Raw genomic sequence first — 19,179 nt, 5'->3', positions numbered from 1 at the left:
TGCGAACGCTGCAATCAAGTCCCAGCCTCACTGGGTCACATGTTTTGGGCCTGCACCAAATTTAGATCATTTTGGACCAAAATTTTTAATTACCTTTCAGACAGCATTGGTGTCACAATCCCTCCTAACCCATTAACAGCTGTGTTTGGGGTTCTTCCAGATGGGTTTAAAGTGGAGAAGGACAAACAAACTGTGATTGCATTCACTACACTTTTGGCACATTGACTTATTTTGCTAAATTGAAAGAATCCTAACTCTCCTCTTTTAAGTCAGAAACTGATGTTTTATACTATTTGAAACTGGAAAAAATCAAATACTCAGCTAGAGGATCTGTACAGATTTTTTTCAAAGCATGGCAGGAACTAATCAGTAATATTATAGAATAAGCTGTTAAAGCACAGAGGAAGCAATTATTTCTGTATTTCTTTTTCTTCTCCATTCATCTCTATTGGCTTATCAAACTCATCAATTTAGGTATGTTTACAAACCTTAAGTCTTACTCCGTTGGCCATGCTCTCTCTCTCAGGGGTGGGGGTCGACTTGTTCTCAATCCTACTTTTTGTAAAAATTGATTGATTTGTATGGAATGATTGTAATAAAATTAATAAAATTTCCAAAAAAAAAAAGTAATACTGATGGTTTCCTCATTGTGATTATGTAACATTACTTTTATTTTTTATTTATTTTATTTATGTTCATATATTTTATTTCTATTTATGTTAATTGTATGTTTTTTCTTCTTTTATTGTAAAGTACTTTGGCCACAGCATTCCTATGTTGTTTTAAATGTGCTATATAAATAAATTGACATTGACATATTTAATTGAGAGGCTAATTTGGCACTATTAGGAATCTTGGTGAGAGTAGAATCAATCAAAGCTGAAAAGCTAGAAGGATCAGATGGTCTGGGAAATAGTAGACTTTCTTCTTGAGGGTTTGATTAAAACTGTCCATATCACTAACCCTATGGCTAGTGCTTAAGTTTACCTTCAGTTTTGTACATAATTAACGACTATATGGTCAGACATTCCAATATACGCAGCTGGTGTTCCCTCATACTAATATTGGTTTTACCTAATTCCATAGGTACAGAAAGTTATTTGGTTTCTAAATGAGCATTAATGCTATTGGTTTTACTAATTTCTTACAGTTTTTATTTTCTTTCTGTTATTTGAGTATTCACTTTAAATACCAAACTACAGTATCCAGGACCTTTATCCAGGGACTCCCTTAAATGGAAGCTTGAACGTTCATCTTTAAAGCTTAGAGCTTATTATTATCTGCAAACATTCACTAAGAATGAACATTCACTTAGAGGTCAACCCAAAAGTTAATCTTAGTGTTTTATGATTTCTTTTTGAATTTATGGTGTTCTGAGTGTGTTTTCCCAAGAAATTATGATATTCTGTACCTGCTGTGTCCTGAACATGTAAGAAGGGAACAATGAGATAATTATAATTAAAAACATTTTATTTTTAAGAATTTGGAAATAAGAAAGTTCAATTTACAGGTAAATGTGTCCGTACCAAAAACCTTTAACCCGATCAACTATTTTGGGACCTTTAGATAATATTAAAACAATGATGTGTTAGAATATAACTTTTATCTGAACATTGATTGGTATAAACTGAAATACTTTCTGACTATATGTAAATGAACCTACTTTATTTTAGATGTTGCTTTGGTATTTTAGTGAGTCAGTCACAGTGAAATGATAAGATATGCTTGGCAGATAACTAACTACAAGCTTTTAGTAATAAAAGGACATCTATATTGGATTCAGTTATTAATTTACAGTGTAATTTTCCTAACAGTCACTCATTTTTGTGATCATCGCTTTCGTAATAACTGATAAATAAGTGCCAGAAACAGAACAGTTAATGAACTGAGAAATTCCATGGAACAAGGCCAATGTCAAGGTAAAGAAAACTGAACCAAGCAACCAATACCAAACAATGATCAGAAAATTGTACTAGAAAATATGTACATTTCTGGTCTATTGCATACCCCCAAGAACACTAGTGTGTTCCTCTGCTAGTAATCTTTCATAAAATAATGATTATGGATGCTGCCTGGTCTTCTGTACAGTATTGTTTCAAGATTTAAAAGGATCTTTAACAAGTAAAAGGCATTAAATGTCAAAACATCTCATATGAGCAAAATTTCATAATATTGCTTAAAAAATAAAATCTAGTCCTATTAAGATTTTGCACATGAGCAAAGGCTTACCTTTTGATGTAGAAGAGAGTAATCAAAGCAAATATGACTGCCACAACTGGGGCAATATAGATTATTCTATCCATTTGATAGATGTGTTCTAAAAAAGTAAAAAAATATAGAAAAACAAATTTAACATTGTTACTAATTAGAACATTATCTAGATTTGAACAGGCCATTCAGCCCAACAAAGCATGCCAGTTTCTGCCACTTAATTTGTCTAAAAAAAACATTGTCTAGTTTTGAAAGTCCTTAAAGTCTTACTGTCTACCACACTACTTGGTAGCTTATTCTAAGTGTCTATGGTTCTCTGTAAAAAGAAAAACTATATAATGATTGTGCGAAATTTGCCCTTAACAAGTTTCCAACTGTGTCCCCTGTGTTCTTGATGAACTCATTTTAAAATAACAGTCTCAATCCACTGTACTAATTCCCTTCATATTTTTAAACACTTCAATCATGTCACCTCTTAATCTTCTTTTGCTTAAACTGTATAGGCTCAGCTCATTTAATCTTTCCTTATAATTCAACCCCTGTAGCCCTGGAATCAGCCTAGTCGCTCTTCTCTGGACCTTTTCTAGTGCTGCTATGTCCTTTTTGTAGCCTGGAGACCAAAACTGCACACAGTACTCAAGATAAGGCCTCACCAATGCATTACAAAGATTGAGCATAACCTACTTGGACTTGTACTCCACACATCGTGCTAAATAACCTAACATTCTGTTTTCCTTCTTAATGGCTTCTGAACATTGTCTGGCAGTTGATAGCGTAGAGTCAACTATGACTCCTAAATCCTTCTTATAAAGTGTACTCTTGATTTTCAGACCGTCCATTGCATTTTCAAGCCTAACATTTTTACTTCTTATGTGTAATACCTTACATTTATTGACATAAAATTTAATCTGCCACAAATCTGGCCAAGCTTGTAGGCTGTCCAAGTCCTTCTGTAATGATTTAACGGATTACAAATTATCTGCCAATCCACCTTTCTTGGTATGATCTGTTTTACATGTATTCCTATCTAAATCATTTACATATACTGCTCAAAAAATTAAAGGAACACTTTTTAATCAGAGTATAGCATCAAGTCAATGAAACTTCTGGGATATTGATCTGGTCAGCAGATGGGGTTGTTAACCAGTTTCAGCTGCTTTGGTGTTAATGAAACTAACAATAGGTGTACTAGAGGGGCAACAATGAGACAACCCCCAAAACAGGAATGGTTTAACAGGTGGAGGCCACTGACATTTTCCCTACTCATCGTTTCTGAATGTTTTTTGACTAGTTTTACATTTAGCTATAGCCAGTGTCACTGCTGGTAGCATGAGGCGATATCTGGACCCTACAGGGGTTGCACAGGTAGTCCAACTTCTCCAGGATTGCACATCAATACATGCCATTGCCAGAAAGTTTGCTGTGTCTCCCAACACAGTCTCAAGGGCATGGAGGAGACTCCAGAAGACAGCCAGCTACTCCAAGAGAGCAGGACAGGGCCGTAGAAGGTCCTTAATCTATCAGCAGGACCGGTTTCTGCTCCTTTGGGCATGGAGGAACAGGTTGAGCACTGCCAGAGCCCTACAAAATGACCTCCAGCAGGCCACTGGTGTGAATGTCTCTGACCAAACAATCAGAAACAGACTTCATTAGGGTGGCCTAACATCCTCTAGTGGGCCCTGTGGAGCTCTATTGGCATCTGCCATAGAATACTAGAATTGGCAGATCCACAACTGGCGCCTTGTGCTTTTCACAGATGACAGCAGGTTCTCCCTGACCACATGTGACTGACATGAAAGGGTCTGGAGAAGCTGTGGGGAACACTATTCTGCCTGTAACATCATTCAGCATGACTGGTTTGGTGGTGGGTCAGTGATGGTCTGGGGAGGCATATCCATGGATGGATACACAGACCTTTACAGGCTGGACAATGGCACCTTGACTGCCATTAGGTATCAGGATAAAATCCTTGGACCCATTTTCAGACCCTATGCTAGTGCAGTAGGTTCTGGGTTCCTCCTGGTGAATGACAATGCCTGGCCTCGTGTGGCGAGAGTGAGCAGGTAGTTAGTTCCTGGAGGATCAAGGAATTGATACAATTGACTGGCCCCCACGCTCGCTTAACCTAATCCAGCAGAACACATCTGGGACATTATGTTTCATTCCATCCGATGCCGCAAGGTTGCACCTCAGACAGACACCACTCTTAACATCAGCCAATTCTGATGAGGTTCCATGCAACATCACCCTCTGCCTCCTATGTCCGAACCAATTCTGTACCCATCTACAAACATCTCCCTGAACTCCCACTTGTTTTAGTTTGATGCCCAATCTGTGACACCTTATAAAATGCCTTCTGAAAGTCAAGATAAATAATATCATATGCTCTACTTTGATCATAGCTTTTTGTTGCTTGCCCATAGAATTCCAGCATGTTGGTAAAACATGAACTCCTTTTTCTGAACCCATGCTGACTGTTCAGAAAAACTCCTGTACTTGCCATATGCTGATCCATGTTATCCGTAATAATTAATTCTATTAAATTTCCTTTGATGTATCTTAAGCTTACTTGCCTATAGCTTTTTGGATCTGCCCAGTCACCATTTTTATACAATGGGATAATATTTTCCATTTTACGGTCCTTCAGAATCTCCCCAGTGTGCAATGATTTCCTAAATATGTGTGTCAAGGGTTTATATATGTGCTCGCTAGCCTCCTTAAGAACTTGAGGGTAAGTATTATCTGGTCCTATTTAATCTGAGCAGTACTTCTCCCTGGACAATTTCTTAATTACTCATAACCTTCATTTACTATTGGAAGATTATCCACTTCCTCTCCTATGAAGACCTCAGAAAAATGCAAGAGAGTCCACTATTTCACTATCTTTTAATTTCCCTTTACTATTCCTGATCCACTTCACCTCCTCCTTGCGGAGTTATTTTAAATTTCCTATTAATTCCAAATTTAGGTATGTACCTGTCCTGCATTACATGTAAAACATTTTTAAACCTGCTCCAATAACCCTCGACTGTTTCACAATTTAAAAGCTTATCCCAATATATTTAGACTATTTAGACTTTGCCGCATCAGCACAAAATTTGCCCTACCAAAGTTATACTTAATTTAATCTTTGCATCTGCTCCGTTACAAAACACTGAGAACTTAATTATATATGATTCACTTGACCCTAGTGGTTCAATCACCTCTACAACCTCAATTCTATCCTGATTATTACAAAATACTAAATCCAGACAGGCTTCACCCCGTTTTTGTGCTTTAACATACTGAGTTAAAAAACAGTCACTGATTAGTTCTAAAAACGCCTGCTCTTGTGCTTCGCATTTGCAAGGTTAATATTCAGATACAATTTTTTTATTTTTAGTAAATTTGCAAAAATCTCAAGAAAACTTTCTTCATGTTGTCATTATGGGGTGTTGTGTGTAGAATTCTGAGGAAAAAAATTAATTTAATTCATTTTGGAATAAGGCTGTAACATAAAATGTGGAAAAAGTAATGCGCTGTGAATACTTTCCAGATGCACTGTATGAGGCTTATTACCTAATAAATAAAATCAGCTTGTTTTCTTTGCTATTTATTTTTTATCTCCTTATTTCCCCACTGTAGAGCTTATTTTATTTTGACGTAATTAAACAATCATTCTGTTTTGTTAATTACCTGGTGTTTGCTCCTCTATTGTTTAATTACATTATTCCCTGTGTACTTCTAATTAAAAATAAAGGAGCAAGTCCCCAGTTAAGTAGGTGAGCAATCAAGCAGGTCAGGTGCCTTTAAACATTTTACTTAAGTCATGCTGTGGTAGCATTGATAGATTTTGCAAGCAGAGATTCTCAGATGCACTTCCTTGTGGTTGGTTTCATATAAATGTTGCTATACTTTCTGAAGATTTGACTTGTGAATTTTCTTAGGACAATTTTATAATTGTTGTTAAATTCTGGGGAGGATATATTTTTTATAATAGTTTTAGTGGGTTTATTACATTAATATAATAATATCAATAATATAAATCTGTCTATTAATTGCTTACTTTAGTTGGTTTAGCAGTTCTTCCAATTAACAAACAGCAGATCTTAACAGTCATATTACAGGTAACAGAAATGGTCACCTCAAAATATATGACCATGCCTATGAAAATGGTCACAAAATTGTGGCAAACATCCAAAAACATATTGTAAATTGGCTTTGAATTGATGTCACTGCCATAATGTAAAAAAAAAGAATACATGAATTATAATTCCAAGAACATAAACAAAACAACTCCAGGAAAGCATTTATATTGATCCATTGTTGTGTGGTAATTAGTAAGGTTCAAAATACATACCATTTTGTATACACTGTTTCTTCAAATTTCTTTGGTTGTTATGTACGGACCATTTTCTAAATCAAATTTTTAAAATACTTAATATTTCAAATTGTAGTGGTAATAACCTTGCTAACAATAATTTAATTGTAGGTCTAATAACATTTTGTTTCATATAATCTGGATATTTACTTCTTTGATTAAGCAAACCATTCTTAATCCCAATGAGTTTGATTAATCAACATTCTACTCTACATTCACACAATTTCTTTCCTTAATACTAAACATTTTGCTATACTCACCACTTTCTTTCACATTGCTCCATTCACTCCAGCTGCCATCACCGCAGGTATCATACTTTGAACGCACTTTAAAGGCATACTGTAAGTGAGGATCAATAGGAACAGTTGCAGAGTTTTCTCTTGTAGAAATCTTGAAAGCAACAGAGAGTTAAAAAATGAACATATAAGCAAGACAAAAAAAATGACTAAGTATAAATTTAAATCTCCAAAAGGATAGTGGCATTAAAATCATGAATGTGATTACCCTAAACAGTTATAACAATACCAAGTCCACTTCATTAATTTAAACATATCTTAATACATATAGACTAAAACTTTCACAAACCCAACTCATATAGCAATCACTTAAGCTAACTCCAGATTTTTCACAATGCAACGAATGCCATTTTGAAATCTAAGCATCAGATCTATGCCGATACATACAATATAAATTATTATCAATTTTTCCGAATTGTCACATGACTTTCAGCACCTCTTTCATCCCCAAATGGTATAATTAACAGCATATTTATTATTTTAATTTTTAAACCATACATCTATTAGGATTTTTCTTAAAAATGGTGGTCAATATAGGTAAGCAAACAATAAATATTCTCTAATAAAATTTAGGATTTTATAAAACTCAGTTTCACTTTTATACCTGCATTGTTGTTTCCATGAAATTCTTCTCTGTGACAACTCATGTAACAACCTTTATGAGCATTCTAAATGTCAGCATGTAAGTGCCAGTGCGCTTCACAATGAGTAAAATATGATTAGAATCAAAATGTAATTTAGAAACAACTTTAGCAGAAAGCTAGATATCCAGAAACAGTCAAACCAAAGACAAGTCAAGAAGCATAATCTGTGATTTATATATTGGTTTTTTTTACAGTAAATCTTCCTCTATAGTAACTGTTTTGAACAAATACAGATTAACAAATATGAGATAAAGATGGGGCAGATGTAGGAAAAACCATACAAAAAATGTATTAGCTATGACTGTGCAACCAACAACTTGAATTACAAGCTGGGGGGATGCACTGATAAAATTGCAGGTGTTAAATTACAGCACCATATTCAGGAAAAGCACTCTTCACTTTTTGATGAATGATGCAAAGGTGAGCTGTTAACCAGCAGCACTGAAAGGCAGGCTAAAAGCCAATTGACTTTGGACTCTCTAATCTGAAAATGCAGTACAACACATTTGTTCACATTACACTGAGACACTGAAAAAGGCCTGCTTGGAGCTCGTCACTGTTAATGTCTTCGCTTTTCATTATACAGTAGAGGGACTTGGACAGCACACAGGCTTCCGCAGTTTGGTGACAAATTAAATTTAATGTAAGCAAATGTAAAATATTACACATAGGACATAAACTGGTAAACTACTAATTGTAAAAAGGACATTGTGACTTATACAGAATGCTTCTCCTTGGAATTAATGTCTAGTATACAGATGGTGAGCAAATTATGCTAAGAACACTGTTGGCCAGGGAAATTGCAGAGAAATACTGTACAGTATAAAGCAGCATACAGTGCATCCGGAAAGTATTCACAGCGCATCACTTTTTCCACATTTTGTTATGTTACAGTCTTATTCCAAAATGGATTAAATTCATTTTTTTCCTCAGAATTCTACACACAACACCCCATAATGACAATGTGAAAAAAGTTTACTTGAGATTTTTGCAAATTTTTTAAAAATAAAAAAAATTGAGAAAGCACATGTACATAAGTATTCACAGCCTTTGCCATTAAGCTCAAAATTGAGCTCAGGGGCATCCTGTTTCCCCTGAACATCCTTGAGATGTTTCTGCAGCTTAATTGGAGTCCACCTGTGGTAAATTCAGTTGATTGGACATGATTTGGAAAGGCACAGGACCTGTCTATATAAGGTCCCACAGTTGACATTTCATGTCAGAGCACAAACCAAGCATGAAGTCGAAGGAATTGTCTGTAGACCTCCGAGACAGGATTGTCTCGAGGCACAAATCTGGGGAAGGTTACAAAAAAATTTCTGCTGCTTTGAAGGTCCCGATAAGCACAGTGGCTTCAATCATCCGTAAGTGGAAGAAGTTCAAAACTACCAGGACACTTCCTAGAGCTGGCTGGCCATCCAAACTGAGCGATCAGGGGGAAAGGGCCTTAGTCAGGGAGGTGACCAAGAACCCGATGCTCACTCTGTCAGAGCTCTTGACCTCAGACTGGGGTGATGGTTCATCTTTCAGCAGGACAACGACCCTAAGCACACAGCCAAGATATCAAAGGAGTGGCTTCAGGACAACTCTGTGAATGTCCTTGAGTGGGCCAGCCAGAGCCCAGACTTGAATCCGATTGAACATCTCTGGAAAGATCTTAAAACGGCTGTGCACCGACGCTTCCCATCCAACATGATGGAGACTGAGAGGTGCTGCAAAGAGAAATGGGTGAAACTGGCCAAGGATTGGTGTGCCAAGATTGTGGCATCATATTCAAAATGACTTGAGGCTGTAATTGCTGCCAAAGGTGCATCAACAAAGTATTGAGCAAAGGCTGTGAATACTTGTGTACATGTGATTTCTCAGTTTTTTTATTTTTAATAAATTTGCAAAAACCTCAGGTAAACCTTTTTTCACGTTGTCATTATGGGGTGTTGTGTGTAGAATTCTGAGGAAAAAAATGAATTTAATCCATTTTGGAATAAGGCTGTAACATAAAATGTGGAAAAAGTGATGCGCCGTGAATACTTTCCAGATGCACTGTATATCTTCCACTGTGCACAAAGCCTTGAGGGAATATAATCTAAGTTTAAACCATATGTATTCAATCACCACTGACAATGGAGCAAAAATGATTCAAGAATGGTTTTTGACATCCGAAATGCAGAACAACAGGATGGTGATTTGCACAAAGCAGGACAGTCTGAGTCAGGTAGGAGAAACTTGCTGTTGAGCTGGACAGTTAAGGTAATCCAATAGGCTTTCTGCATAGTTTAAGATTCTCAGCCCATACATTACAGTTTGCAGTAACTCATCACCTTATTGCAAAAGTGAGATTTATCAGAAAATTCTGAACACAAGCTGTGGGTGCAGTTCAAAAGAGAATGAGTCACAAGAGAGCCATAACTGATGGTGTAATATGATGACATTCAACTCACGACATGCTGGAGCATCTGTGCAACCTCAAACCTATCTGTGAGATATTGTCACTACCAACCCAGATCTACACATGAATCCGACTGAATGAGATTGGGAGCAGCAGTCTTGCTGATGCTTTAAAACTGCTGAAGTTGCAACACAGAATCTCCAGTCTGATCAGTTGACTGCAGGAGATTTCTTTAGAATCTGGCTCAAATACAAGCTCACAACAGAGATAGTGGACAGTGTGTTTGCCAAACAATTGGGAAGCTGCCTTAAGACTAGTCAAAAAATGTTTGACAGTGTTGCTTTCACCTCTGCTATATTCCCTGAACAATATTCCAAGGTTACCCTGAGAGCTGACTCTGACACTGTAATGGTGCTTCTTTGCGGAACCTGGATGTAATGCAATCTATTTCTTAAGTGCTCAGATTTTTTTTGAGAAGATGATGAATATCTATTAAAAGGAAAGGAAGTGGGCTGCAGTTGCACTAAGAAACCACTAAATATTTCAATGTGTAATTTGTTGATAGCATACTCCAGGGAAGCACAACTTAAAAGAAGCAAGAGTATCTTTGCATACTGGGCAGGCATGTCTGAGATGAAGTCAGAGTTGTACCAACTTGCAAGAAATGGGCTTCCTGTCCCTGTTGCTTAAGTCAGTGTTAAGCATGCCTTTTTTTGCCTCCATTGCATCTTGCCATCTTTTCACACTAATTTAAACGTGAGGATTTTGGAGGACAATCTGTTTATTTGTTTGAATAAGCAGTTTGGTACGTAAACCATTAGTTTAATAGGCTGAAAATACACTTAAATCTATGTATATCACCTTTTTGTATAATAATGATTTATGATTTTACAATCCCTTTGTTTAAGGGCTTTTGACTGTGTAATTGATTTTAATTGCACATATTACACAATATTTTTGATACAAACTAGTGTAATTAAACCTGCTTAATAAATAAATATACATGTTCCTAAAATAAGGCAGTTAGTCATTAATATAATACTGTAGATATTTGCCATAGCTTATCATATCCAAAAAATGCTATTAATCGTTCTTTTACTTCATTTTAACCAGTTATCAAATAGAAAAAGAGGGGCAGAACACTGGAGCAGAAACATAAAAACACTTCTTCTGTTCAGAACAAAATAAAATGAAAACAAAACTGTTTCTAATCCCTGTTTAAACACAGGAAAGACACAAAGTAAATAAACATATTGTTAAACAATAACACACCCTAACAGAAAGCGTTGCCTGTTTATTTAATATTAAATGGTTACATTTATTTTTCCTTCACACTGGATGCTCTTATGAAGTTGTTTATTTTTAACAACCTAATTGTATTTTTAAGTTGCTGCTGGTAAATGTTTTGAATGTTTTTATTGGCTGCTTACTAATGTGGGCCATAAGCGCAGTAAGAATGAATCAAGCAGAAAGAAGCTAAAATTCATGGAAGTGTTAGTGCTGCTAGTGCTATTATATGTAACCTGGAGATCATTTAAAGTATATGTAGGAGAATATGCGTAGGTTACATGCAAATACTACCCCATTTTATATAATAGACTTGAGCATCAGCAGATTTTGGTATCTGTGGGGGCCCTGGAAGCAGTTCCTCACAGATACCGAGGGATGGCTGTATATTTTCTTGACTGTTTAGCTTACTATTTTTATGACACATTTAGAAAATCTAGGTGTTCACAAAATTAAGATTTTTGTTTTATAACCAACAGATGAAAAATGGAATAGGGCCTGATAAAATTGAATCAAAATGCATGCTTTACTCAGAAAACCTGGAGGTCAAATGATAGAAACCATAAAGAGGAGTCAAAAAGAAAGGTCAGGGAATAAAAAGTTCTGAACTAAACTTGGAGAAACAATTACTTTAACCAAAGATTTTTTAAACATAATGCTAAAACACTTAGAGAATTGTATATAGACAATGTCTTTGCATCCTATGAACAATTACACGTCAATTTTAATTTCCCATTAACACAATTTTTCCACTACTTTCAAATCAGAAATTTTGCTATAAGGAATCTGCTCAATTGTCCTCAACTCAAACCCACTTCTATTCCAAAAGAAATATTAATCAGTCTTGAACACTCAGAAGGAATCACAATCTTCTTCTTCTTTCAACTGCTCCCGTTAGGGGTTGCCACAGCGGATCATCTTCTTCATATCTTTCTGTCCTCTGCATTTTGTTCTGTTACACTCATCACCTGCATGTCCTCTCTCACCACATCCATAAACCTTCACTTAGGCCTTCCTCTTTTCCTCTTCCCTGGCAGCTCTATCCTTAGCATCCTTCTCCCAATATACCCAGTATCTCTCCTCTGAACATGTCTAAACCAAAGCAATCTCGCCACTCTTTTGTCTACCAACCATCCAACTTGAGCTGACGCTCTAATGTACTCATTTCTAATCCTATCCATCCTCATCCCACCCAGTGCAAATCTTAGCAACTTTAACTCTGCCACCTCCAGCTCTGTCTCCTGCTTTCTGGTCAGTGCCACTGTCTCCAGCCCATATAACATAGCTGGTCTCACTACCGTCCTGTAGACCTTCCCTTTCACTCTTGCTGATACCCGTCTGTCACAAATTACTCCCGACACTCTTCTCTACCCATTCCACCTTGCCAGCACTCTCTTTTTCACTTCTCTTCCACAATCCCCATTACTCTGTACTGTTGATCCCAAGTATTTAAACTCATCCACCTTCGCCAACTCTACTCCTTGCATCCTCACCATTCCACTGACCTCCCTCTCATTCACACACATGTATTCTGTCTTGTTCCTACTGACCTTCATTCCTCTCCTCTCTAGAACATATCTCCACCTCTCCAGGGTCTCCTCAACCTGCTCCCTACTATCGCTACAGATTACAATGTCATCAGCAAACATCATAGTCCACGGGAACTCCTGTCTAATCTTGTCTGTCAACCTGTCCATCACCATTGCAAATAAGAAAGGGCTCAGAGCTGATCCCTGATGTAATCCCACCTCAACGTTGAATGCATCCATCGCTCAACAACAACAACATTTATTTATATAGCACATTTTCATACAAACAGTAGCTCAAAGTGCTTTACATAATAAAGAATAGAAAAATAAAAAACACAATAAGAAAACAAAATAAATCAACATTAATTAACATCGAATAAGAGTAAGGTTCAATGGCCAGGGGGGACAGAACGCTCCTACCGCATACCTCACCACTGTCACACTTCCCTCGTACATATCATGTACAACTTTTACGTACTTCTCTGCCACTCCTGACTTCTTCATACAATACCACAACTCCTCTCAAGGCACCCTGTCATATGCTTTCTCCAGGTCCACAAAGACGCAATGCAACTCCTTCTGGCCTTCTCTAAACTTCTCCATCAACATCCTCAGAACAAACACTGCATCTGTGGTGCTCTTTCTTGGCATGACACCATACTGCTGCTCACTAATCATCACCTCACATCTTAACATAGCTTCCACTACTCTTTCTGATAACTTCATGCTGTGGCTCATCAATTTTATTCCCGTGTAGTTACTGCAGTCCTGCACATTCCCCTTATTCTTAAATATCGGTACCAGTACACTTTTTCTCTGCTACTCAGGCATGCTCTCACTTTCCAAGATTCCATTAAACAATCTGGTTTAAAAACTCCACTGCCATCTCTCCTAAACTCCTCCATGCTTCCATAGGTATGTCATCTGGACCAACGGCCTTTCCATTTTTCATCCTCTTTGTAGATGTCCTTATTTCCTCCTTGCTAATCCGTTGCACTTCCTGATTCACTATCTCCACATCATCCAACCTCTTCTCTCTCTCGTTCTATTCATTCATCAGCCTCTCAAAGTATTCTTTTCATCTGCTCAACACACTCTCCTTGCTTGTGAATACGTTTCCATCTTTATCCTTTATCACCCTAACCTGCTGCATATCTTTCCCAGCTCGGTCCCTCTGTCTAGCCAATCGGTACAGGTTCTTTCCTCCCTCCTTAGTGTCCAGCCTCTTATACAACTCATCATACACCTTTTCTTTAGCCTTCGCCACCTCTCTCTTCACCTTGAACCTTATCTCCCTGTACTCTTGTCTAATGCAGGGGTCCTCAACCACCGGGCCGTGGACTGGTACCGGTCCGTGGAGCGTTTTGTGCCAGGCCGCACCGAATGGATAAGGAGGCCGTTTTATTTTAGAAAACAATTCCATCTGTGGCTCATAGGTGTCGATAAGGCAACGCACTTGTTGAATAGTTTATATATTGCACACTTCATTATCTTTGTTACACACCTCGGCACCCTCCCCCAACCCGGTCCGCGGAAAAAAATGACCCAAATTAAAAAGGTCCTAGGTCACAAAAACATTGGGGTAATTTTAATCCACAAGCTAGCAAAATGAGTAAAAAACTCTTCTTTGGAAAGGGAAAAAGGCCCAATGAGGAGTTAGAAGAACAGCCTTCGACTTCCAAGAAAAAGAAAGCTGCATTTAATAGGCAATATCAGGATTCCTACTTAAAATACGGGTTTATCGCTAGAGGTGATTCTCACGAACCAAGCCCATTCTGCATAATATGTGGCGACATGCTAGCAAATGAAGCCTTCAAAACTGCTTCGGCACCAAGAGGCCAAGCACTCTGCATTAAAAGACAAGCCTTTAAAATTTTTTAAAAGGAGAAAACGTGAACAAGATTGACAGAGGCAGCTAATGGCCACCACCTCAACAAATGCGGGTGCACTAAGAGCTTCATACCTAGTGGCTAACCGCATTGCTAAGTTGAAGAAACCTTTTACTATAGGTGAGGAATTGATCTTGCCCGCCACTAAGGACATTTGCCGTGAACTGCTAGGAGAGGCTGCTGTTAAAAAGATAGCACAGTTTCCTCTTTCAGCAAGCACTGTCACTCTGCGAATTGAGGATATAGCAGAGGACATTGAGACACAGTTGTTGGAGAGGATTAATAAGTCACCTTGGTATGCAATTCAGGTTGATGAGTCTACTGATATTGACAACAAAGCAATACTACTTGTTTATGTGCGATATATACAGTATACTGTATATCAGGAGGATGTGCATGAGGACATGTTATGTGCACTGTCACTGCCAAGCACCACCACTGGCGCAGAACTATTCAAATCTTTAAATGATTACATATCAGGAAAGCTGGATTGGTCCTTTTGTGTCAGCATATGCACGGACAGAGCTGCTGCCATGACTGGACAGATTTCTGGTTTAATTGCTCGGGTTAAGAAGGTTGCACCTGAATGTGAGTATACGCACTGTGTCATACACAGGGAAATGTTGGCTTGCCGAAAAATGTTACCTGAACTTAGCGTACTGAACAATGTCATTAAAGTCATTAACTACATCAAAGCAAATGCCCTAAACTCACGTCTGTTCGAGCAGCTTTGTGATGAGATGGATGCAGAGCACAAACGCCTTCTCTTACACACAGAAGTAAGATGGCTATCTAAAGGGAGATCATTGGCCAGAGCTTTTGAGTTATGAGAGCCACTGCGGAAATTTCTTTCAGAAAAAAAGCCACAGCAGGCAGAACATTTCAGTGACATGAACTGAGTCGCAAAACTCGCTTACTTATGCAATATATTCAATTTGCTTAATGAACTCAATCTGTCACTTCAGGGGAAAATGACAATTGTCTTCAAGTTGGCAGACAAAGTAACTGCATTCAAAGCCAAACCTGAGTTGTGGGGGCGCCGAGTGAACAGAAAGATATTTGATATGTTTCAAACATTAACAGGGGATTTGAAAGAAACTGAGACCTATTCAAAATTCTCACAGCTCATGCACGACCACCTGTCTCATAATCATAAACAATATAGATCTAACCATGAATGAGAGCCACAAAACAGCAGCGATTTGAACTAAATGCAAAAAAAAAAATGGTACTGTGGTAAATTCATTATAATTCCTTGAAAAATAACCATCAACTGAAGATAATAAAAAACAAAATGAAATGTTATCAAGGTAGAAGAAGCTGGTACTTTGCTAGCAGTAAATGTTTCTCTTTCCTGCTCTTATGTGTAACGGCAGGCCAAAGTTGCAGATTGGACCTGTGTTACATGCCTAGGGTTTTTAATACTTATTTTGTCTATTCACAATTGTGAGTCAGTAATTAGTTCCATGTTTTATTTTTAATTTCTATACTATTTTCACCGGTTATTTTCAGTTTAGGTTTCAGTTTAATTTTATGCACTTTTTATCATTTCTATTCTCCATATTCTAAGCACTCCCAGGTGCTTTCTGTTTACAACCAATTATTTGATGAGTGTCCATGCTGAAGAAAAACAATCAACATTATTAGTAGGCTAAATAATCATGTAGTTGTTAGCTGTTTAGTGAAACTGGAGGGGGAATCAAAAACAACATCCTAAAAAGCCCCTTAAGTGATATGTGAGGAAAAAAAAACAAACATTGACGGTGAAAAATTTTTTTTTGATGAGAACAAAATTTTTTTTGATGATAGATACTACCAGAAAATATACTTGGAATGACCATGAAGATGATTGGGTGTCAGCGTTAGTGGCACAGTCTCATAGCAGATGCTGAGAGTGTATTCATGTGCTGTGTGGTCAACTTGTCCTTTGAATTGCTTCTACATCTTCTCATAATACCTGAGCAAAAAGTTTTCTTTGTGAGCTCTTTGTGGGGCAATTCTCTGATTCTATGGCAATAGTTCAGACCGGATTGTAAGTGTTTTCTCTGCCTATTCAGGGTTACAATACAGCACTACTTACTATTATGTAATACACATATCTATTCATATGTCATAATATGAAGTTTTTATGCATTATAAAACACATTTGAAAATGATGTTATTAAAGTGAAAGTTATATTTAAACTACTAGCAAAATACCCGCGCTTCGCATCAGCGAAGTACTGCCTTAAAATTTTTATTAAGAAGAAAAGTAAACCTTTTTAAACTGAAGGAAAATATACCAATAATTATTTGTTAAGGATCTCTTTGTATGCCACGTTATCAGTTCGTCCCTCTGGTTGTAATATGACCAAGCTGTGTGCTGAGCTTACTCTTGAGCATGCAACGTACAGTTGGCCACGTGAACAGTAATCTTGCCTCAAATCTCACAGCTTGGATTGCTGCTGTCATAATCGGTTTGAGTTTCATGGTTTGTTTCAATTACGACAGTATTTGCAGGACTTGTTGTGTTGAAGTGACATTCGGCATCTGTCAAGCGTTGTAAGCATACAACCGGTTTCATTGATAACTTCGCATCCAGCTTTTGAGAGTTTAAACATTCATAAACATCAAAGTGTCCACTACTGAAATCATCACCTGTGAATCTAAGATGTTTATGAGGCATTGGCGGTTGTCCATAGGTGTAAAATATTTGGCCATTTTGGTACACGTGAAAGCGACAACTGAACAATTCATCGGCAGCCATCAACTCACATGCAGAACCATAGGTGAAGGGCTTAAGCATTTCACTCTTCTAGTGCTCCTGTATAGAATAATTATCTCCTGTACCGTCATCAGTCCACACCTTGAACCTGTCCCAGTCATTCAATACATAAGACACAATGTTTCTCCGGATATCAAGAGTGAGCCTGATATGGCCGTGAAATATGTAACACAGAGAATGGAAAAGATAGGTGCCATCTCCGGGCATGGAAACCACTCGGTAAGTGACAGTTCTTTGATCGATGGTGATCACCTCGATAAACATGTTAATGAGGGTACGGTTGGAATGATAAAGGAAATGGGCACCTGAACAATGTAAAGTAAGTCTAAAATACCTACACGATAACTACAACCGTAATAAACGAACAATAAAACAGCGGAGAATCTGTGGATTAAATAAAAAGGCTGCAGTTATCAGCAGGGAGACGTGAATCTCGTGGCAACCAAGGAAGGGAATGAAGAGACCGGAGCAATGGATGGCTTTATATAGGCAGGCAGCCAACGACGTGGGAGGCGTGGGGATGGGGGACCCAATGCTGCTTCACACGGTGACCGAGCTGCAGGCTATGGACGTATATATATACGTAAGTAGGATTCAGTCAGCATTGGGAACCTGCGTACCAAATTTCTTGAAGATGGGCCCATAAGTAACAAAGACCGTTGGAAAGTTCAATATGGCGGCCAACAGTGGCGCCATACCACCAAAATAAGTACGTACATTGGTTTCGGTTAGCACAGGGAAGCCACCTACCACATTTTGTGAAGATGGGGCCATAAATAACAAAGTTCAACATGGCGGATGCTGTCGACCATTATGACCATTATGCTTATAATTTTGAAATGAAACCTGCTTAACTTTTGTAAGTAAGCTGTAAGGAATGAGCCTGCCAAATTTCAGACTTCTACCTACACGGGAAGTTGGAGAATTAGTGATGAGTGAGTCAGTGAGTGAGGGCTTTGCCTTTTATTAGTATAGATTTAGGCAGAATTTCTTTGTTCACGCACTCTTCTAGCTGAACAGATATAGGTTTATACTAGGATTACGAGCTGTGCTACCTGGCTAAGAGAGGTTGAAATCAAGGGATGTAATCAATGTAGACCTCAGCGTATTCCGCGTCAAGATTTGCAGTACACCATCTGTTGGAATATATTTTTGAATGTATGTATTTTACTTTCTAACAGTAGGCACATCACAAGCATTAGCACTGCTTTTAAGAATCCCATAACAAATGGCACATAATAGAGACATAGCGACAGGAGACCATACATTTGTCTGAAGAGATTTTTGTGCTGCTTCTGGCACATCGTCTGGGTACAGAAGATGACAGGGACATTGTACTACTGAGCTAATGCCTTGTTTTGGGAGGAAAGCTAGATGGGAGGTGAAGAGGACTATTAGATAGTAGCCTCTGTTGTGGGAGGAAGATTTCTCAGTGAGTGCAGAGGTTGGGGTCAGGCTTTTCTTAATTTTATTCTTTTCAATTTAACTGATTTCTGTGAGGTATTGGTAGCTGTACTGCCCATCATACAAAACACTACAAGCAGTAAATCTAAGGTGGCTTAAATTGCAATTTTCTGAAGAAAAGTCAACATCTATAACTAATATGTGCAGACACATAGTTAAAATGACTCAAGATTTTAAGTGCATATTAATTCACAAAGTTTCTCACCCTCCAGTTCTGTTTAATTTATCCATAGTTGGCACATTTGTGTGATTTGATTGTGTTTCATTAATGTTTTTTTTTTTAATAAAATAAAATGTAAGTAATATTAATAAAATTGATATAGAGAACTATTGGCAAATTGCATAAACT

The 19,179-nt window shown here is 37.6% G+C and overlaps 1 protein-coding gene across 1 annotated transcript in view; it reads right to left on the bottom strand.

Annotated features, from left to right (window-relative positions):
* The window catches only part of LOC120537109 (interleukin-13 receptor subunit alpha-1-like), a 110,393-nt gene that overhangs the window by 30,622 nt on the left and 60,592 nt on the right, over positions 1 to 19,179 (bottom strand). The window contains exons 7-8 of the mRNA XM_039765769.1: positions 6,832 to 6,961; positions 2,230 to 2,317 (exon numbers count right to left, since the gene is read on the bottom strand). Of these exons, the coding sequence (XP_039621703.1) occupies positions 2,230 to 2,317; positions 6,832 to 6,961 (218 nt within the window). The remainder of the gene's footprint in view (positions 1 to 2,229; positions 2,318 to 6,831; positions 6,962 to 19,179) is intronic.

The sequence above is a fragment of the Polypterus senegalus genome, chromosome 10, assembly GCF_016835505.1.
Source record: "Polypterus senegalus isolate Bchr_013 chromosome 10, ASM1683550v1, whole genome shotgun sequence".
Lineage (NCBI taxonomy): Eukaryota > Metazoa > Chordata > Cladistia > Polypteriformes > Polypteridae > Polypterus > Polypterus senegalus.
Note: the sequence above shows the minus strand (reverse complement) of the source record. Positions and strands in the feature narration are given on the sequence as shown.